Source organism: Psammomys obesus, unplaced genomic scaffold (assembly GCF_907164565.1).
Source record: "Psammomys obesus unplaced genomic scaffold, mPsaObe1.curated_primary_1811, whole genome shotgun sequence".
NCBI classification, from domain to species: Eukaryota; Metazoa; Chordata; class Mammalia; order Rodentia; family Muridae; genus Psammomys; species Psammomys obesus.
The window spans coordinates 418,289-432,544 of NW_026596088.1; the positions used below are offsets into that span (position 1 = coordinate 418,289).

General features: G+C 50.8%; 1 protein-coding gene across 2 annotated transcripts; it reads left to right on the forward strand.

The window, feature by feature from the left end:
* The first annotated feature begins 30 nt into the window (after positions 1 to 30).
* Znf668 (zinc finger protein 668) lies at positions 31 to 14,256 on the forward strand. Of its 2 annotated transcripts, none has more exons than XM_055627604.1 (3): positions 31 to 118; positions 7,458 to 8,126; positions 8,396 to 14,256. In XM_055627604.1, the coding sequence occupies exons 2-3, from the start codon at positions 7,480 to 7,482 to the stop codon at positions 9,609 to 9,611; spliced, it is 1,863 nt and encodes a 620-aa protein (XP_055483579.1). In that variant the 5' UTR covers positions 31 to 118; positions 7,458 to 7,479; the 3' UTR covers positions 9,612 to 14,256. The 2 variants fall into 2 exon arrangements, with proteins under 2 accessions (XP_055483579.1, XP_055483578.1); XM_055627603.1 differs by lacking the exon at positions 31 to 118 and adding an exon at positions 745 to 755.

Here is a 14,256-nt window from a genome sequence, read left to right on the forward strand (position 1 = left end):
CCCTCGCCCGCCCTGCCCCCCCGCTGGGTCCTAGCGCCGGCCGCTCTCCGACTGTCCCGGGCTCCGTCGGTTCCGGGCAGCGCCGCCGAGGCCGTGGAGCCTGCGGAGATCCAGCCAGGTAGGACTGGGCTGCGGGGAGTCGCAAGGGCCTCGGGCGGCGGGCGCCGACACGGCTTGCGCTGCCCTCGGTCTCCCCTCCGATGCCGAGCGGGCCGAGCTGACCAGGCGCGAGCATCGCGGGCGGGGCGGGCGGTGAGCGGCCTCGGGCGGGCCGCGGGCCCGGCAGGTCCTAGAACCCGCCCGGTGCCCGCGGGTCAGCGCGGTGGATGCCTAGGCTCGGCGGCCGCGGCCGCCGGTCGTGCTCCGCGCGGGCCCGGGGGTCCTAGAGTCCGCCACGTTACGGGCTTTTGTCTGGGTGGCGAGGGCCTCCGAGCCGAGTCCTCCGCGTCTGCGCGCCCCCTCCCAGGCCGAGGTCCTGCCCGCCCCTCCCGCGGTCCTAGAGAACGCCATCTTGCAGGCCTTTGTCCTGCTCTCGGTCCTCCGTCCATTCATTTGTTCTTTCCCTCCTTCTTCATTCATTCTGCCCTGTTCCACTCGCCGAAGCCACGTTATCCTAGGGTTTAGTCCCAAATGAGTCAGCATACAGCCCCGCTGGGCGGGGGCTGCCTGTCTGGCGAGGACAGCCGCCCAAACACGGTTGCAGAGAGCGAGGAGCGCTGGGTTTCTGCAGCTCCTGTCCCTCCTCAGAGAGTCTGGTAGGCCCTACCGCCCTGCAAACTCCCATACGTTTCAGGGACCCCATTCCACTGAGGAAATTGAGGCCCGGAGCGCCATGCATCCCTCGTGCTTACCGCTCGTTAAATATTCTTGAGGGCATGGACTATTGGGAAATAGAGAATGGGAAGCTTGCAAGTATCTTCCCGTGGGAGAAGGAAAACGAGGGCTCCCGTTTGGGAGCAAAAGGAATTGCATATGGAGGTGGTAGAGTTTGTGATTTGTGGATGGAGCTTAGGTTGCTGACCAGAGGAGACACTGCCACAGACACTGAGGCTGGAAAAATGGGATCGGGTTGTGAGCTGACCGGTTGTTAGGCCGAGGACAGCAATTAAACATTCACCCCAATACAGTTCCATCAACTCACCAAAAGGCCCGAGGTCTGTGTGGCTTATATTTTGACTTGCAAAGATGGGGGAATGCAGATGCCTCTCATTTGTTAACCACACCTGCGCCGCTTCCCTCCCCGCTTCCCACCCCGCATTCCCCAAACTTTGGAGGCACTGAATCTGCATTAACTTGTGAGGCAGCAAAATGTCACTCCCCTCAGGCGAGTGGTGACAGTGTGTTCCATCACAACAGCGAACAAATTGTAGTGCCAGGGTGATACTTGAACTGTATGATCTTCTAAAGATGGGGCCTTTTCGTTAATAAATAGTTGGTGACTGACTCTCACAACTCCTCCGGGGCAGAGGCTGTAGACCCGGGTTTGCTTTCAGTCACCAAGCAGTTTTGGACAGGAGAGTGCATAGAACAAAATTCCCTGGACCCTAGTGCTGGAGGCAGAAAACTAACAACCAAATAATAAAGTGTATTACTGCTAATAAAACAATAGTCAAGGGGACAGATGGTAGACATTTCGTTATCTTGTCTACTTGGCTTCAAATACCAGCTAAATCTATGAGTAATTACTTGGCTTTTCTGTTCTCTCTTATTTTAAGAACATGTTTGATTAAATTTTTATTTGTCTTGCGTGTGCTTGCAGCACATTGTGGAGGTCAGAGGACAACTTACTGGAATTGGTTCTGTCTTTCCACCATGCGGGTCCTGCCACTCAGGCTGTCAGGCTTGGTGGAAAACGGCTTTACCCACTGGGCCTTCTTACTAGCACCAAGAACACTAACCTTACAGCCTGAAGTCCTACCCCTAAGACTTTATTTGACCTTAATTACTTACGAAAAGACTTGTTTCCAGACACAGTCACAGTGGAGATTAGAGCTTCAATATAAGAATTTTAGAAGAAGCTGGGTGCTGTGGCACACACCTGTAACTCCAGCAGTCAGGGAGACAGAGGCAGGTGGATCTCTGGGTTCCAAGCAGCCTTGTCTACAAATCGAGTCCAGGAGAGGAGGCAAGAATTTTTGAAGAACACAAATATTCAGCTATCACAGACTTCTGAAGAATTGAGAAATGACCTTGAGAGATCAAATCAGGGTCCATACAATACGAGTGATACCTAGTCCATAGCGTAAGCCTGCACGTAGGATTTGATCCAGATGGTACCATTAAAAAAAATTAAAATTAAAAAAAAAAAAAGTTTTTTTGAAAGAACTTAAAAGGTAGCCAGGATATGGGGAAGAGGACACATTCAGTCTTGATGCAGCTTGATGAGCTGGGGTGGACGGGTGAGGGAGCTCCCCTTTTCTGAGGGAAAAAAGGGAGTGGGATGGGAGGGTGCTCCTGGGAGGGGAGAAGGGACGGGGCTACAACAAGGATGTAAAGTGAATTTATAAAAAGGTAGCCAGGACAAAGATATCATCATCTGAAGGGAGTCTCTGAGGTGTGGCGTACACCTTAAGGACCCAGCACTCAGAAGATAGGCAGATCTCTGTGAGTTGCAGGACAGCCCAGGGGAGGGGGGGAGAATGAATGAATGAAAGTGCATCCAGCTGAAAGCATAACTCAGTAGTAGAATGTTTGCATGAGACCCTAAGTTCAATTCCAAGGGCTGCCAAAAAGAAAGGAAGGTGGATGATCAGAACCAAAGCACATGATTCATACCTGTAATTCCAACACTGAAGAGGCCAAGGCAAGAAGAATCCGGGCCAGCCTGGGCTACATAGTAAGACCCACTGCCACCCCCAGAAAACGTAGACAAGAAAACCTTTATTGTTTTTTTAATGTATGAATGTTATACTTACATGTATGTATGTGTGCCAAGTGTATGCCAAATGTCTGTAACTGGAGTTACAGGTGTTTGTGAGCCACCCTGTGTGTGATAGGAACCAAACCTGGATCCTCTGGAAGAACAGCAATTGCTCTGAATTGCTGTGCCATCTCTGCAGAGCCCAGGAAGGCCTCCTTAGGGGCAGGGAGATGGCCAGCCTTGATGACCTGAGTTTAGCCTCCTAGACCCATAGAGTAAAAGGAGTTGTTCTCTGTCCTCCACACATACCTTGTGAGTGAGTGTTCATACACAGACAGAGTAAGCAAAATCTTTAATGAAAGCCTTAACAGAGGAGGTGTGTGAGAGTAAGACCCAAAGTTACCAAAGAGACAGCACGCATAGATACGAAGGTCTCAGGGTGCTTCAGACCAAGGGAACTGCTAGCATAAACACCTTGGAGTTGAAGAAATTAAAATCTAAAACCAAGACAGGAGGCCTGGGTGGGTGAAGCCTCGTGTTGGAAGTAGGGAGTTGGACAGAGCTAAGCAGCAGTGAGCTGAATGAGGGGTTCGCTAATCGCAGAAAACCGCTTGTCTTCATCCTGGGAAGTGTCAGGATTTTGCCGAAGAATTTCAAGTGAATCAAGAGTGATCAAAAGAGTTCAGGGTTTAAAGATTTGAGTTTTGACTCTGGGCATCTTAATTAGGTGTGTACCCGGTTTGCCTTGTGAGGACTTTTAAATACAATCATAGTAAAAACACATTTTAAAATAGAATTGTAGTAAAAGTGTTTCCTTCCTATAAGTACTTGAAGACCTAAGCGGGGTGTGTGTGTGTGTGGGGGGGGGTGTTCTCTCTCTCTCTCTCTCTCTCATTTGTTTGTGGTACTGAGGATAGAACCCAGTGCCTCACATGTCAGGCAGGCACTTCCCCTTTTGTATGCTGGCTCTCATCGGTTCTTAAGTATTGGTTGGAATGATCCGAGTTTGTTTAGTGTACAGTTTGCAGGGCTGGGGAGATGGTTTGGTGGGTTAAAACACCAGCCATGCAAACCTCATAGTCTGAGTTTAAGCCCCAAAACCCAGGCAAATGTGTAATCCAGCAGTGCTGTAGGGAGGCAGAGTCAGAGACCACACAGGGGAAACTGGATGTGGTGGCGCGAGACTTTACCCCTGCCACTGGGGATGCCAAGGCAAAGGGCTCTGTGTGTGTACACTTGTGTGTGTGCCCGTGCTCAGAGAAGGATGGAGGAGGATGCCAGGCTCCAGCGGATCCGCTGCATCCTAACCATTGTGAGCTGTCTAACACGGGTGCTGGGAACCAAACTCATAGCCTCTCGACCAGTGGTTCTTAACCTTCCTAATGCTTCTTTCATATCAGTTCCTCTTGTGGTGACCCTCAACCATAAAATTATTTTTGTTTCTACCTCATAACTGTGATTTTCCTACTGTTACAAATTGTAGCATAAATATCTGTTTTCAGATTGTCATAGGTGACTCCTGTGAGTCATTCCAGACACACTGGTTGAAAACCATTGTTCTAGAAGATCAGTGAGTGCTCTCAACTGCTTGGCAATCTCTCCTGCCTATGACTTTTTTTTTTTTTTTTTTTAATTTGAAAGAATAAAAGTGCAGATTCCAGTGTCCTACATCAGCTTCCTTAGATGATTTTGTTTGCTTTTTTAAAAAATTATTTTTATTTTCAGTTGTGTATTTGTATTCGGACTTCTCTACAGGTGCCAAAGGACCCAGAAGAGGGTATCAGATCCCTTGGAGCTGATGCTACAGGTGGTTGTGAGCCACTCAATGTGGGTGCTAGGAACAGATTCAGGTCCTCTGAAAGAGCAGCAAGGCTCTTCACATCAGAGCCATCTCTCTAGCCGCTTGTTATTTAAGTCAGGATTTTGCTGTGTAGTACAGGCTGGCCTTGAACTAATGATCCTCCTGCATAAGACTCACAAGTATTAGGATCATAGGTGTGCTTCCTAGATGAGGGTTTTGATGCAGGGGTTTGCCAGACCTCACCTAGGAAAACCCCACTCTTTGACGTAGTGGGTGCAATGAGTTTTTTAAGGTAGACACACTTAACCTACCTGGCCTTCCATTCTTCATGAACTGGGTGCCTGCTGAGACCCATTAGACACTTCCCATTTCTCCAGATGAGTGCTTCAGGAGGGATTAACCCTCTAGCAACCTGGTCTTTAGTTCACAGACTGGAAGACTGAAGCACAGCCTGGCAAGGGCTGGGATAAGGGGCCAGCGCTCAAGATTAGTAAGTCTCAGACAGCACTGGGTCCCAGCTCTGCTCTCTGGGCTATGTTAGAAAGATGAAAGAAGGTGTAGGTCCAATGTGATCTCGGGCTTCGGGCACTGTTGCAGGCCTAGACGGTAGGTCAGGTCCCAGACTTCCGAGCAAGGGCTCAAAAACTTGAAACACCCAGAGTCAGGCACATCTCAGCCGTGGTCAGTTTCTAGCTGTGTGACCAAGCAAGTCTCTTTACTCTTAGAACCCACCACCTTCTCATCTGTAAGATGGGGTCAGGGACTCCTAGTTCAGGCTGTCTGGGAGTTCTGTAAGGTGCCACACCCAGGCTCTGAGAAGACGCTGTAGCTGAGAGAGGCAATCTGGCTCCATTCAGTCCTCAGTCAGTCCTGTGAGTCACTGCTATTGTTACCGCCATTTCATACTGTATACCGTCAGAGATATACAGTAACTGCACAAAAAGTCACATCAGCTGGGAAGGGGTGGAGGCTAGATTAGGAGCTGGCATTCTGCCTTCAGGATATACTTGGTTGCACAGAAGCCCTGCATCCCTTGTGCTGTTGATGTAAGGGTGAGTGAGAAACATTCAAGATACTGTGAAATCTGGCGAGTGCTCAGCAGATTTGAGCTGTCCCAGCATCAAGACCAGCAAAGCATCATGCATGCTATGCAAGAACTTTGCTGCTGGGCTGCACCCAAGCCTGGCTTTTGTTTTGTTTTTCTTTAGGAAAAAATTAGGAGGCTAGGGATGTGCCCTAGCGGTATAGCGGTAGAGCACTTGCTTGGGCCCTGGGCCCAAGACTCAACTCCCCCCCCCAACAAAACAAACAAACAAACAAAAAAAGGCTTCCTGGTATGGTGCTAACTCTGAGGAGCTTCTAAGGGGCTCCATTGGTCAACCGGACAAACTGCTTTTATATTATTTCCCGGAATAGGCCCCCCCAACCCTTCCCCTTCCCCATATCCTCTTGGCTTAGTTCATTTCCAGCCTCCTTCTCCACTCCAGCTCCTGTGATGTACAGATGAAGACATGGGTCTGTAAACATCCTAGTCAATGGTGCACAAGCCTGAACATGGAACCTTGGCCTGCCACCCTCCAGATACACCTGGCTGTCCACACCCACTCTTCCCTGCCCCTGCACCACATCTAAGCTTCTCTTAAGAGGATCTGCCCTAATCCTCTTCCCTTCATCCCTCTGGGAGGATGAGCTGGTGTTAAGGCTGATGCAGCTGTTAATCCTATTTTTTCCCAACTATGATCCTAGGAGCAGCTGTGTGGATGTTGTCTGGGCTCTTGGCCAGAAAGTAGGGACTCAACAAGAGCTGAGTATCAAGAGTATCCCAGGAGGCCTCGTCAGCTCAGACACATTAGTTGTGACTGAGAAAGAGGCCCTGACTGCCAGCAGTAGGTCAGACTGCCTTAGGAGTGCAGCTCCTATTACCACAGTTTTGGAACAAGGACTAAAAGAGACTCCACCACAGAGGATAGACCAAAATTCCTGTCTGGGGTCATGTGCTTCACAGCTATGCATGGTCAGAATTCTCTGAACAGTTGTTCCTCCAAGAACCGGCCAACCGGGGGAGGGTAATTCGTACCCACAGTGGCTCTTCCTTCCTCTGGAAAGGTCTGTCTTCCCTGAGCATCTGGAAACTTTAAGGCCTTGGTCAGAACTGAGAAAAGAAGATTGTGAGAGTAATGGAAGCCAGGCATTTTAGGAATGCCAGAGAATTTAGAAAACGGGCTAAGGAATAGAATAGAGCTGGTTCTTTTGTGATTCTGGCCCCTCACTTACTGGTCTCTGGTTGTAGAGGTCAGTGGTTTGGGCCGAGGAGGTGGCTCAGTGGTTAGGAGCACTTGCTGTTCTTGCAGACCATTCCAGTTTGATTCCACATGGTGGTTTATAACCATCTGTAACTCCAGTTCCAGGGGGTTGAACAGCCTTCGTGGGCACCAGACATGGACATGGTGCCAGCAAACATTCATACATGTAAAATAAAAGCAATTTTTTCTTTTATCAGTATTTAATTTTACTTTATGTGTATTGGTTTGTGTGGGAGTATCAGATCCTGTGGAACTGGAGTTACAGACAGTTGTGAGCTGCCATGTGGGTGCTGGAAATCGAGCCTGGGTCCTTTGGAAGAGCAGACAGCGCTCCTAACCGCTGAGCCATCTCTCCAGCCCCCGGAATTTGTTTTGTTTTGTTTTGTTTTCCTTAAAGATAGGGTCACCTCAGATCTTGAGATGGCTTTGGTAAAGAAGGAAGGCTTGAAGAAGGCAGAAGGATGGCTTTGATCTAATTTTTCTTCTCTTGCAGAGAGGACCCACCCACCAAGGCCATGGAAGTGGAGGCTACAGAGGCCAAAGCCCCAGGCCCCTGCTACAAGCGCTCTGGCCGCCGTTATAAGTGCCTGTTCTGTACAAAGACATTTCCAAATGCTCCCAGGGCAGCCCGCCATGCTGCTACACATACATCTACAGACTGCAAAGAGGAGGTGAATGAAGTCCAGTCCAAGGTGGACACGGAGCCCAAGGCCGAGGACGCCAGCGGAGACAAGGTGTCTGCTTCAGTGGCCAAGCCCCGGCCCTATGCCTGTCCACTGTGCCCCAAGGCCTACAAGACAGCTCCTGAGCTCCGCAGCCACGGGCGCAGCCACACTGGGGAGAAGCCCTTCCCGTGCCCCGAGTGTGGCCGCCGCTTCATGCAGCCAGTGTGCCTGCGTGTGCACCTGGCCTCGCACGCTGGTGAGCTGCCCTTCCGATGCACACACTGCCCCAAGGCTTATGGGACACTGTCCAAACTCAAGATCCACCAGCGCGGGCACACGGGCGAGCGGCCCTACGCCTGCACCGACTGCGGCAAGAGCTTTGCCGATCCGTCAGTGTTCCGCAAGCACCGGCGCACGCACGCCGGCCTGCGGCCCTACAGCTGCGAGCGCTGTGGCAAGGCCTACGCCGAGCTCAAGGACCTGCGCAACCACGAGCGGTGAGGCCCGGGGATACGGTGGGAGGAGGGACCGCCGGGGCTGGTCTAAAGACGGAAGTGCCTGGTTGGCCCGCGGTCAGGCTGGGTGGAGACCTGGACCGGGAGGGGGCCTGATGGGCCTTGGTTCCGGGACAGCCGGAAAGGGCAGTGTTTGACATCAGTCCTCCACGGGGTCTTGACTTCTGTGGGTGGGTTGTAGGGAATTACCACCCAGACAGGCTGCGGGGCCGTCCCGTTGCCATCTAACCAGGCCCTCCGTCACTCCTCAGGTCCCACACGGGTGAGCGCCCCTTCCTTTGCTCCGAGTGCGGCAAAAGCTTCTCGCGATCCTCTTCGCTCACATGCCACCAGCGTATCCATGCAGCCCAGAAGCCCTACCGCTGCCCGGCGTGCGGGAAGGGCTTCACGCAGCTGAGCTCCTACCAAAGCCACGAGCGCACGCATTCGGGCGAGAAGCCCTTCTTGTGCCCTCGCTGTGGCCGCATGTTCTCCGACCCCTCGAGCTTCCGCCGCCACCAGCGGGCACACGAGGGCGTGAAGCCTTACCGCTGCGAGAAGTGCGGCAAGGACTTCCGGCAGCCGGCCGACCTGGCCATGCATCGGCGAGTGCACACGGGCGACCGGCCCTTCAAGTGCCTGCAGTGCGACAAGACTTTCGTGGCCTCCTGGGACCTCAAGCGACACGCCCTGGTGCACTCGGGCCAGCGGCCCTTCCGCTGCGAAGAGTGCGGGCGAGCCTTCGCCGAGCGAGCCAGCCTCACGAAGCACAGCCGCATGCACTCGGGTGAGCGTCCTTTCCACTGTAACGCCTGCGGGAAGTCTTTCGTGGTGTTGTCCAGCCTCAGGAAGCACGAGCGCACCCACAGAAGCAACGAGACTACCGGAGCTGCCCCCCAGCAGGAGCTGGTCCTGGGACTGGCGCTGCCCGTAGGCGTCGTGGGTGAGGAGGGCTCGGCCGCCCCCGTGGCGGGAGCAGGGCTAGGGGACCCTCCCGCCGGGCTGCTGGGGTTACCGCCCGAGTCTGGCGGGGTAGTGGCTACACAGTGGCAGGTGGTGGGCATGACGGTGGAGCATGTGGAGTGCCAGGATGCTGGCGTCGGGGAGGCCCCTGGCACCCTGGGAGACGCCGGGGAGGTGGCGGGCGAGGAGGCTGATGAGAAGCCCGCACAGTTCGTGTGTCGAGAGTGCAAAGAGACTTTCAGCACGTTGACGTTGCTGCGCCGGCACGAGCGCTCGCACCCCGAGCTCCGGCCCTTCCCCTGCACCCAGTGTGGCAAGAGCTTCTCGGACAGGGCTGGGCTTCGCAAGCACGGTCGCACCCACAGCTCCGTCCGCCCCTACTCCTGTCCCCAGTGTCCGAAAGCGTTCCTGAGTGCCAGTGACCTTCGCAAACATGAACGCACCCACCCCGTGCCCATCGGGACCCCCATCCCCCTGGAGCCCCTTGTGGCTTTGCTAGGAATGCCAGAAGAAGGGTCAGCTTGAAGCTTGCAGCTCTCTCTACCCCCCCCCAAAGCCCCACCCCCAGTCTCCTGTGGGCAGCTAGCTCCGCTCTCAGTCCTTGGAGAGCTGGGGACAACTGAGGCTGGCAGACACACTCATTAAAGCATTGGCTTTGATACCGAGCTGTCTTCTGCATTCTGGTGCAGTTAAGCCTCAGTGGAGATCCCGGACAGATACACAGAGGGCTCTTGGGGGTGTTTTGTTTTGTGACAGGATCTCAAAGCTTAGCCTGACCCAGAGCTCAGTGGGTAGCCCAGGCTCACCTTGAGCTCAAGCGATCCTCCTGAAGTAGCCTCCCAAGTACTAGGATTACAGGTATTTACCATACCTGGCCCCAGAAGGGTCTTGAAATGTGTTGATTGCCAAAGTATATTTTGGGTTGTCTTTCAAAAGAGCTTTGTAGGCAGGTTGGTCCAGGAAGTTATCTGAGGCTCTGAGAATTCTTGGTGATTAAGCGGTGTGTTAAAAGCGTTAGGCCCTGCAGTGAAGCAGCCTCTGCAGCGAAGCAGCCTCTGCAGCTTAGATTAGCCTGTACTCGGGACCGTGAAACCTTTACTATGTCTGTCCTTCCATAGATAGTAAGCTGGCCTCAACAATTATTTTTTTCTCAGGGCTGGAGAGATGGCTCCACTGTTAAAGGCTAAGGGTCACAAAAAGTTCCCCCCCTCAGATATGAGACAGCTAAAAAACATTATCTTTCCTGTTTTTCACAGTAACAAACTAGAAGGTGTACTTGGAGGGAAACAGATTCCTCTTCACATTAAAACCCACGAACTACAAAGAACTAACCTCGTGGTAGCACACGCCTTTAATCCTAGCCCTCTGGAGACAGAGGCAGGTGGATTGCTGGGCCAGCCTGGTCTATAGAAAGGGAGTCCAGGGCAGCCAGGGCTGTTACACAGAGAAGCCCTGTCTTGAAAAAAGTCCTTACTGGGTTTGGGTTTGGTGCACACCTTCAGTCCCAGCACTCAGGCAGTAGAGGCAGACAAATCTCTGGGTTCAAGGGCAGCCTGTTTGAAGGAGTTCCAAGACAGCCGGGGCTACACGCGCACACAAAGCTAAGTGAAGAAACATACATAGTCTAAGCAGTGGGGTATACTATGCCTGAATTGACTGGGTTGTTACTAAAATGTGTTGATAGACTCCAGCACTTGGGAGGCAGAGGCAAGGAGGTCTCTGAGTTCAAGACTAGTTTGGTCAACATCAGGAGTTCTAGCTGACCAGGGCCACATTATGAGGTACACAAAAGTTGACAACTGGAATTTATTTTGGTGATGGAGCACTTACCCATCATGTGTGATGTGAGGTCCTGGGTTCTATCTACAGCATTAGGAGGGAAAAGTTGACTCTTCTAGTTTAGTCTCTAAATCCATTGCATTTGCATTAAATTCACAGTGTAGCCCAGGCTGTGTACCCTCAAACTGGTACTTCTGCTATAGCTTCCCAAACATATGCTGTCACAGCTGACTGTCTGACATTTGTAGGGGGAAAACCAACCAGAGTTCCTGGCTGTCCTGGAACTTTAGAAGAGGCTGGCCTCCAGCTCATAGGTTTGCTACCATTCCTTTGTATTTCATGATGTCAGCTGGTTGTCAGTGCAGTGAAGCCAAACTTGGGGCAGAGACAGATTATTCTGCCATTTTCCCAGATTTGTAAGGTTTGTGTCAGCCTTAGGCCTGATCATTGCGCAGTTGTAGTCAGCCTATGAGGTTCCCAAAAGTGTTGTGATCATCAGTATTTTAAAGTTTATCAGTATGGCCGCATGGCACCATTACACCTAGAAAAACAGAAGGTGACTTGGGCACGTGGGTTGTCACGTTGGCCATCTTGGACTGGCGTGTGCCTGTGTTTGGCATGAGTGAGAGTTTTTGGAAGCATCCCCCAGAACATCATTATGGTGTATGGAAAGAGCCCCAAGGATTTTTTAACTCAGTCTGAAAATGCAAAGCTCATATAGAACATCTATATTTCTGTTTTTCATTTAGGTTAATTTTTGGTGCCGGGTATTGAAGGTAGGATCTCACTTATATTAAACATTTGCTCTACCACTGAGCTACACAGCCAGCCCATGATAGTTTAAAAGAAGAATAGAGGTGACATCTTTGACAGGCTAAAAACCAAAGCACTAGAATAAAAAATACAATAGCACATGCCTTTAATCGCAACACTGAGGAGGCAAAGGCAGGTAGATCTCTGAGTTTGAGGCCAGCCTGGTCTACAGAAAGAGTTCTGGGAAAGCCAGGGCTACACAGAGACCTTGTCTTGAAAAACCAAAAAACAATCATGTTTGGCACAAAAATTAAAGTCAACCAGTAGAGTGAAAGAGGGGTCCAAACAGCCACGTGTATATCTGTAAACTTACTATTACTTATTTTAAGTTTTGTAGTGCTGAAGATTGAACCAGGAGCCATAAGCATGTTGGGCAAAAACTTTGGCATGGACCTAGAGCTCCTGCCCTATTTTATTTTTATGTTGAGACATGGGACTCACGAAGGTGACTAGCCCAGATAAACTTGGAACTTTTTTCGTCCCCCCAGTTTTTCAGGACAGGGTTTTTCTGTGTAGTCCTGGTTGCCTAGAACTCACTATACACCAGGCTGGCCTTGAACTCATGAGTCCACCTGTCAGCTTCCCGAGTGCTGGGATTAAAGGCATGTGCCGCCACCACCTGACAGACTTGGAACTTTTGATCCTGCACTGTCAGCTTACTGAGCAACTGAGACAGGCTTATACCACTAAGCCAAACACAATTTAGGTATCATTCATTTCTTTATTGCTGTTTTGTTTTGTGTTTTTTATTTTTTTGAGACAGCCTTGCTGTGTAGCCTAGACTGGCCTGTGATCTTACGTTTTCATTCAGTATCTAAAGTGCTGGGATTACTATCAACTTTTTTATATGTATTTCCGGCTATCCTGGAACTCTCTGTAGACCAGGCTGGCCACGAGCTCGCAGCAATTCACCTGCCTCCCAGAGTCCTGGAGTCACAGGTATGCGCCACCACACCTGGCTGGAATACTTTTTTTTTTTAATTTATGTTTATACTTATTTTATGTGTGTGCGCATGCCTGTGTGGGGTGTATGTGTGCCCTGGGCACATAGGGAGATCAGAGGACAACTTGGGAGAGTCAGTTTTCTTCTGCCATTTGGGACGTAGGGATGGAACTCAGATTGTCAGCCTTCGCAGCAAGCACTTTTGCCTGCTGAGCCACCTCGCCTGCCTAGGGGGCTGCTGAAGATTGCATCCTACATTGTATCCAGTAGGCCCTTCCTTCCTGTCTGTAGCTAAAGCAAAGCTAAAGGCCCGAAGTAAGCTGAAACTCCCTTCCTAAGCTCTTTGTTTTCTTTCCCCCTTTTCTGAGAATCTTCCTGTAGACAGTTTTTGTTTTTGTTTTTTGAGACAGCGTCTCCCTGTGTTAGCTCAGGCTGTCCTTGAACTTGAGGCTATCTTCCTGCTCAGCCTCCTGCATGCTGACATTACAAGCATGCTTCACCACACTGGGATTCCATGCCCTGTCACAGAACTTGAGGACCACCAAGTTGGCAGCGTCAGGAAGACCGCAGGGTACAGTTCATCTCCAGGCCCAAGTGCTGGTCGTGGGAACATTGCAGCAAGCAGCCATAGTTTAACGAAGGAAAAATAGCAAACATCTCAGTGACAGAGATAGCAGAATCACACCCAGTTCTCAGAAATTAGTGTTAGAGGGAAGTCTTTTGAGATGGCTCAGCCAGTAAAATGCATTTGCCACCTAGCCTGACAACCTAAATTCAACAGCCAGAGACCTGCATGATGGAAGGAGAGAGCTGATTCGTAGAAGCTGTCCTCTGAGCCGGGTGTGGTGGCACCTATCTGTAATCCCAGCACTCAAGAAGCAGAGGCAGGAGGATCTCTGTGAGTTCGAGGCCAGCCTGGTCTACAGAGTTCCTGGACAGCCAAGGCTACACAGAGAAACCCTGTCTCAAAAATAAACAAAAACCTCCTAACTCTAACAAGTGATGCGGCCTACACACACCCCTGGTTGTTTAAAATGAAAGGGTGTCTTTCAAGTTGAGAGTGTAGTTCAGTGGTTGAGCATTTGCTTAGCTCGTAATGAGGACTCTGGTATTATAAAAGAAGAAAAGTTATGTGGGTTGGGGAATCGGGGCCATGGGTCTTCAAGCCCAGTACTTGGGAGGCCGAAGCAAGCTGGACAGCGAGATAACTCATGGAGGAAGGGCACTCGCCAATGCCGAGGGCATGTGTTTACACACTTGCTGGTTTTCATTCTTGATGCTTGTGCGGGGGTTGTGTGCGCGTCAGTGCAGTCAGTGTTCACGGAGTGTGTCTGATCCTTGGAGCTGGAGTTACAAGCAATTGTGAGCCGCCTGATTTGGCAGCAAGTGTTCTTAAGAGCTGAACCATTTCTCCTTAATAAATGTACTTTTCAAGCTGTGTATGTTTTTATAGCTAGAAGCCCTTAGACTTAAGATACTTGGCCCATCTTGAGTTAATTTCTGTGTACGGTTTGAAGGGAGGAGGTTCAACTTCATTCTTTTGCCTATGAATTTTCAATTGTTCCAGATGCATCTGTTGAAAAGACATTTGTTGTCCATTTAATTGTCTTGGCCTTCTTTAAAAAAATAAACTAA

What these genes read in the sequence shown, in the direction of transcription:
- Znf668 (XM_055627604.1), top strand. Translation starts at nt 7,480, where the DNA reads ATGGAAGTGGAGGCTACAGAGGCCAAAGCCCCAGGCCCCTGCTACAAG. An exon ending in GACCTGCGCAACCACGAGCG is followed by an intron (nt 8,127 to 8,395) that starts GTGAGGCCCGGG and finishes GTCACTCCTCAG; the next exon opens with GTCCCACACGGGTGAGCGCC.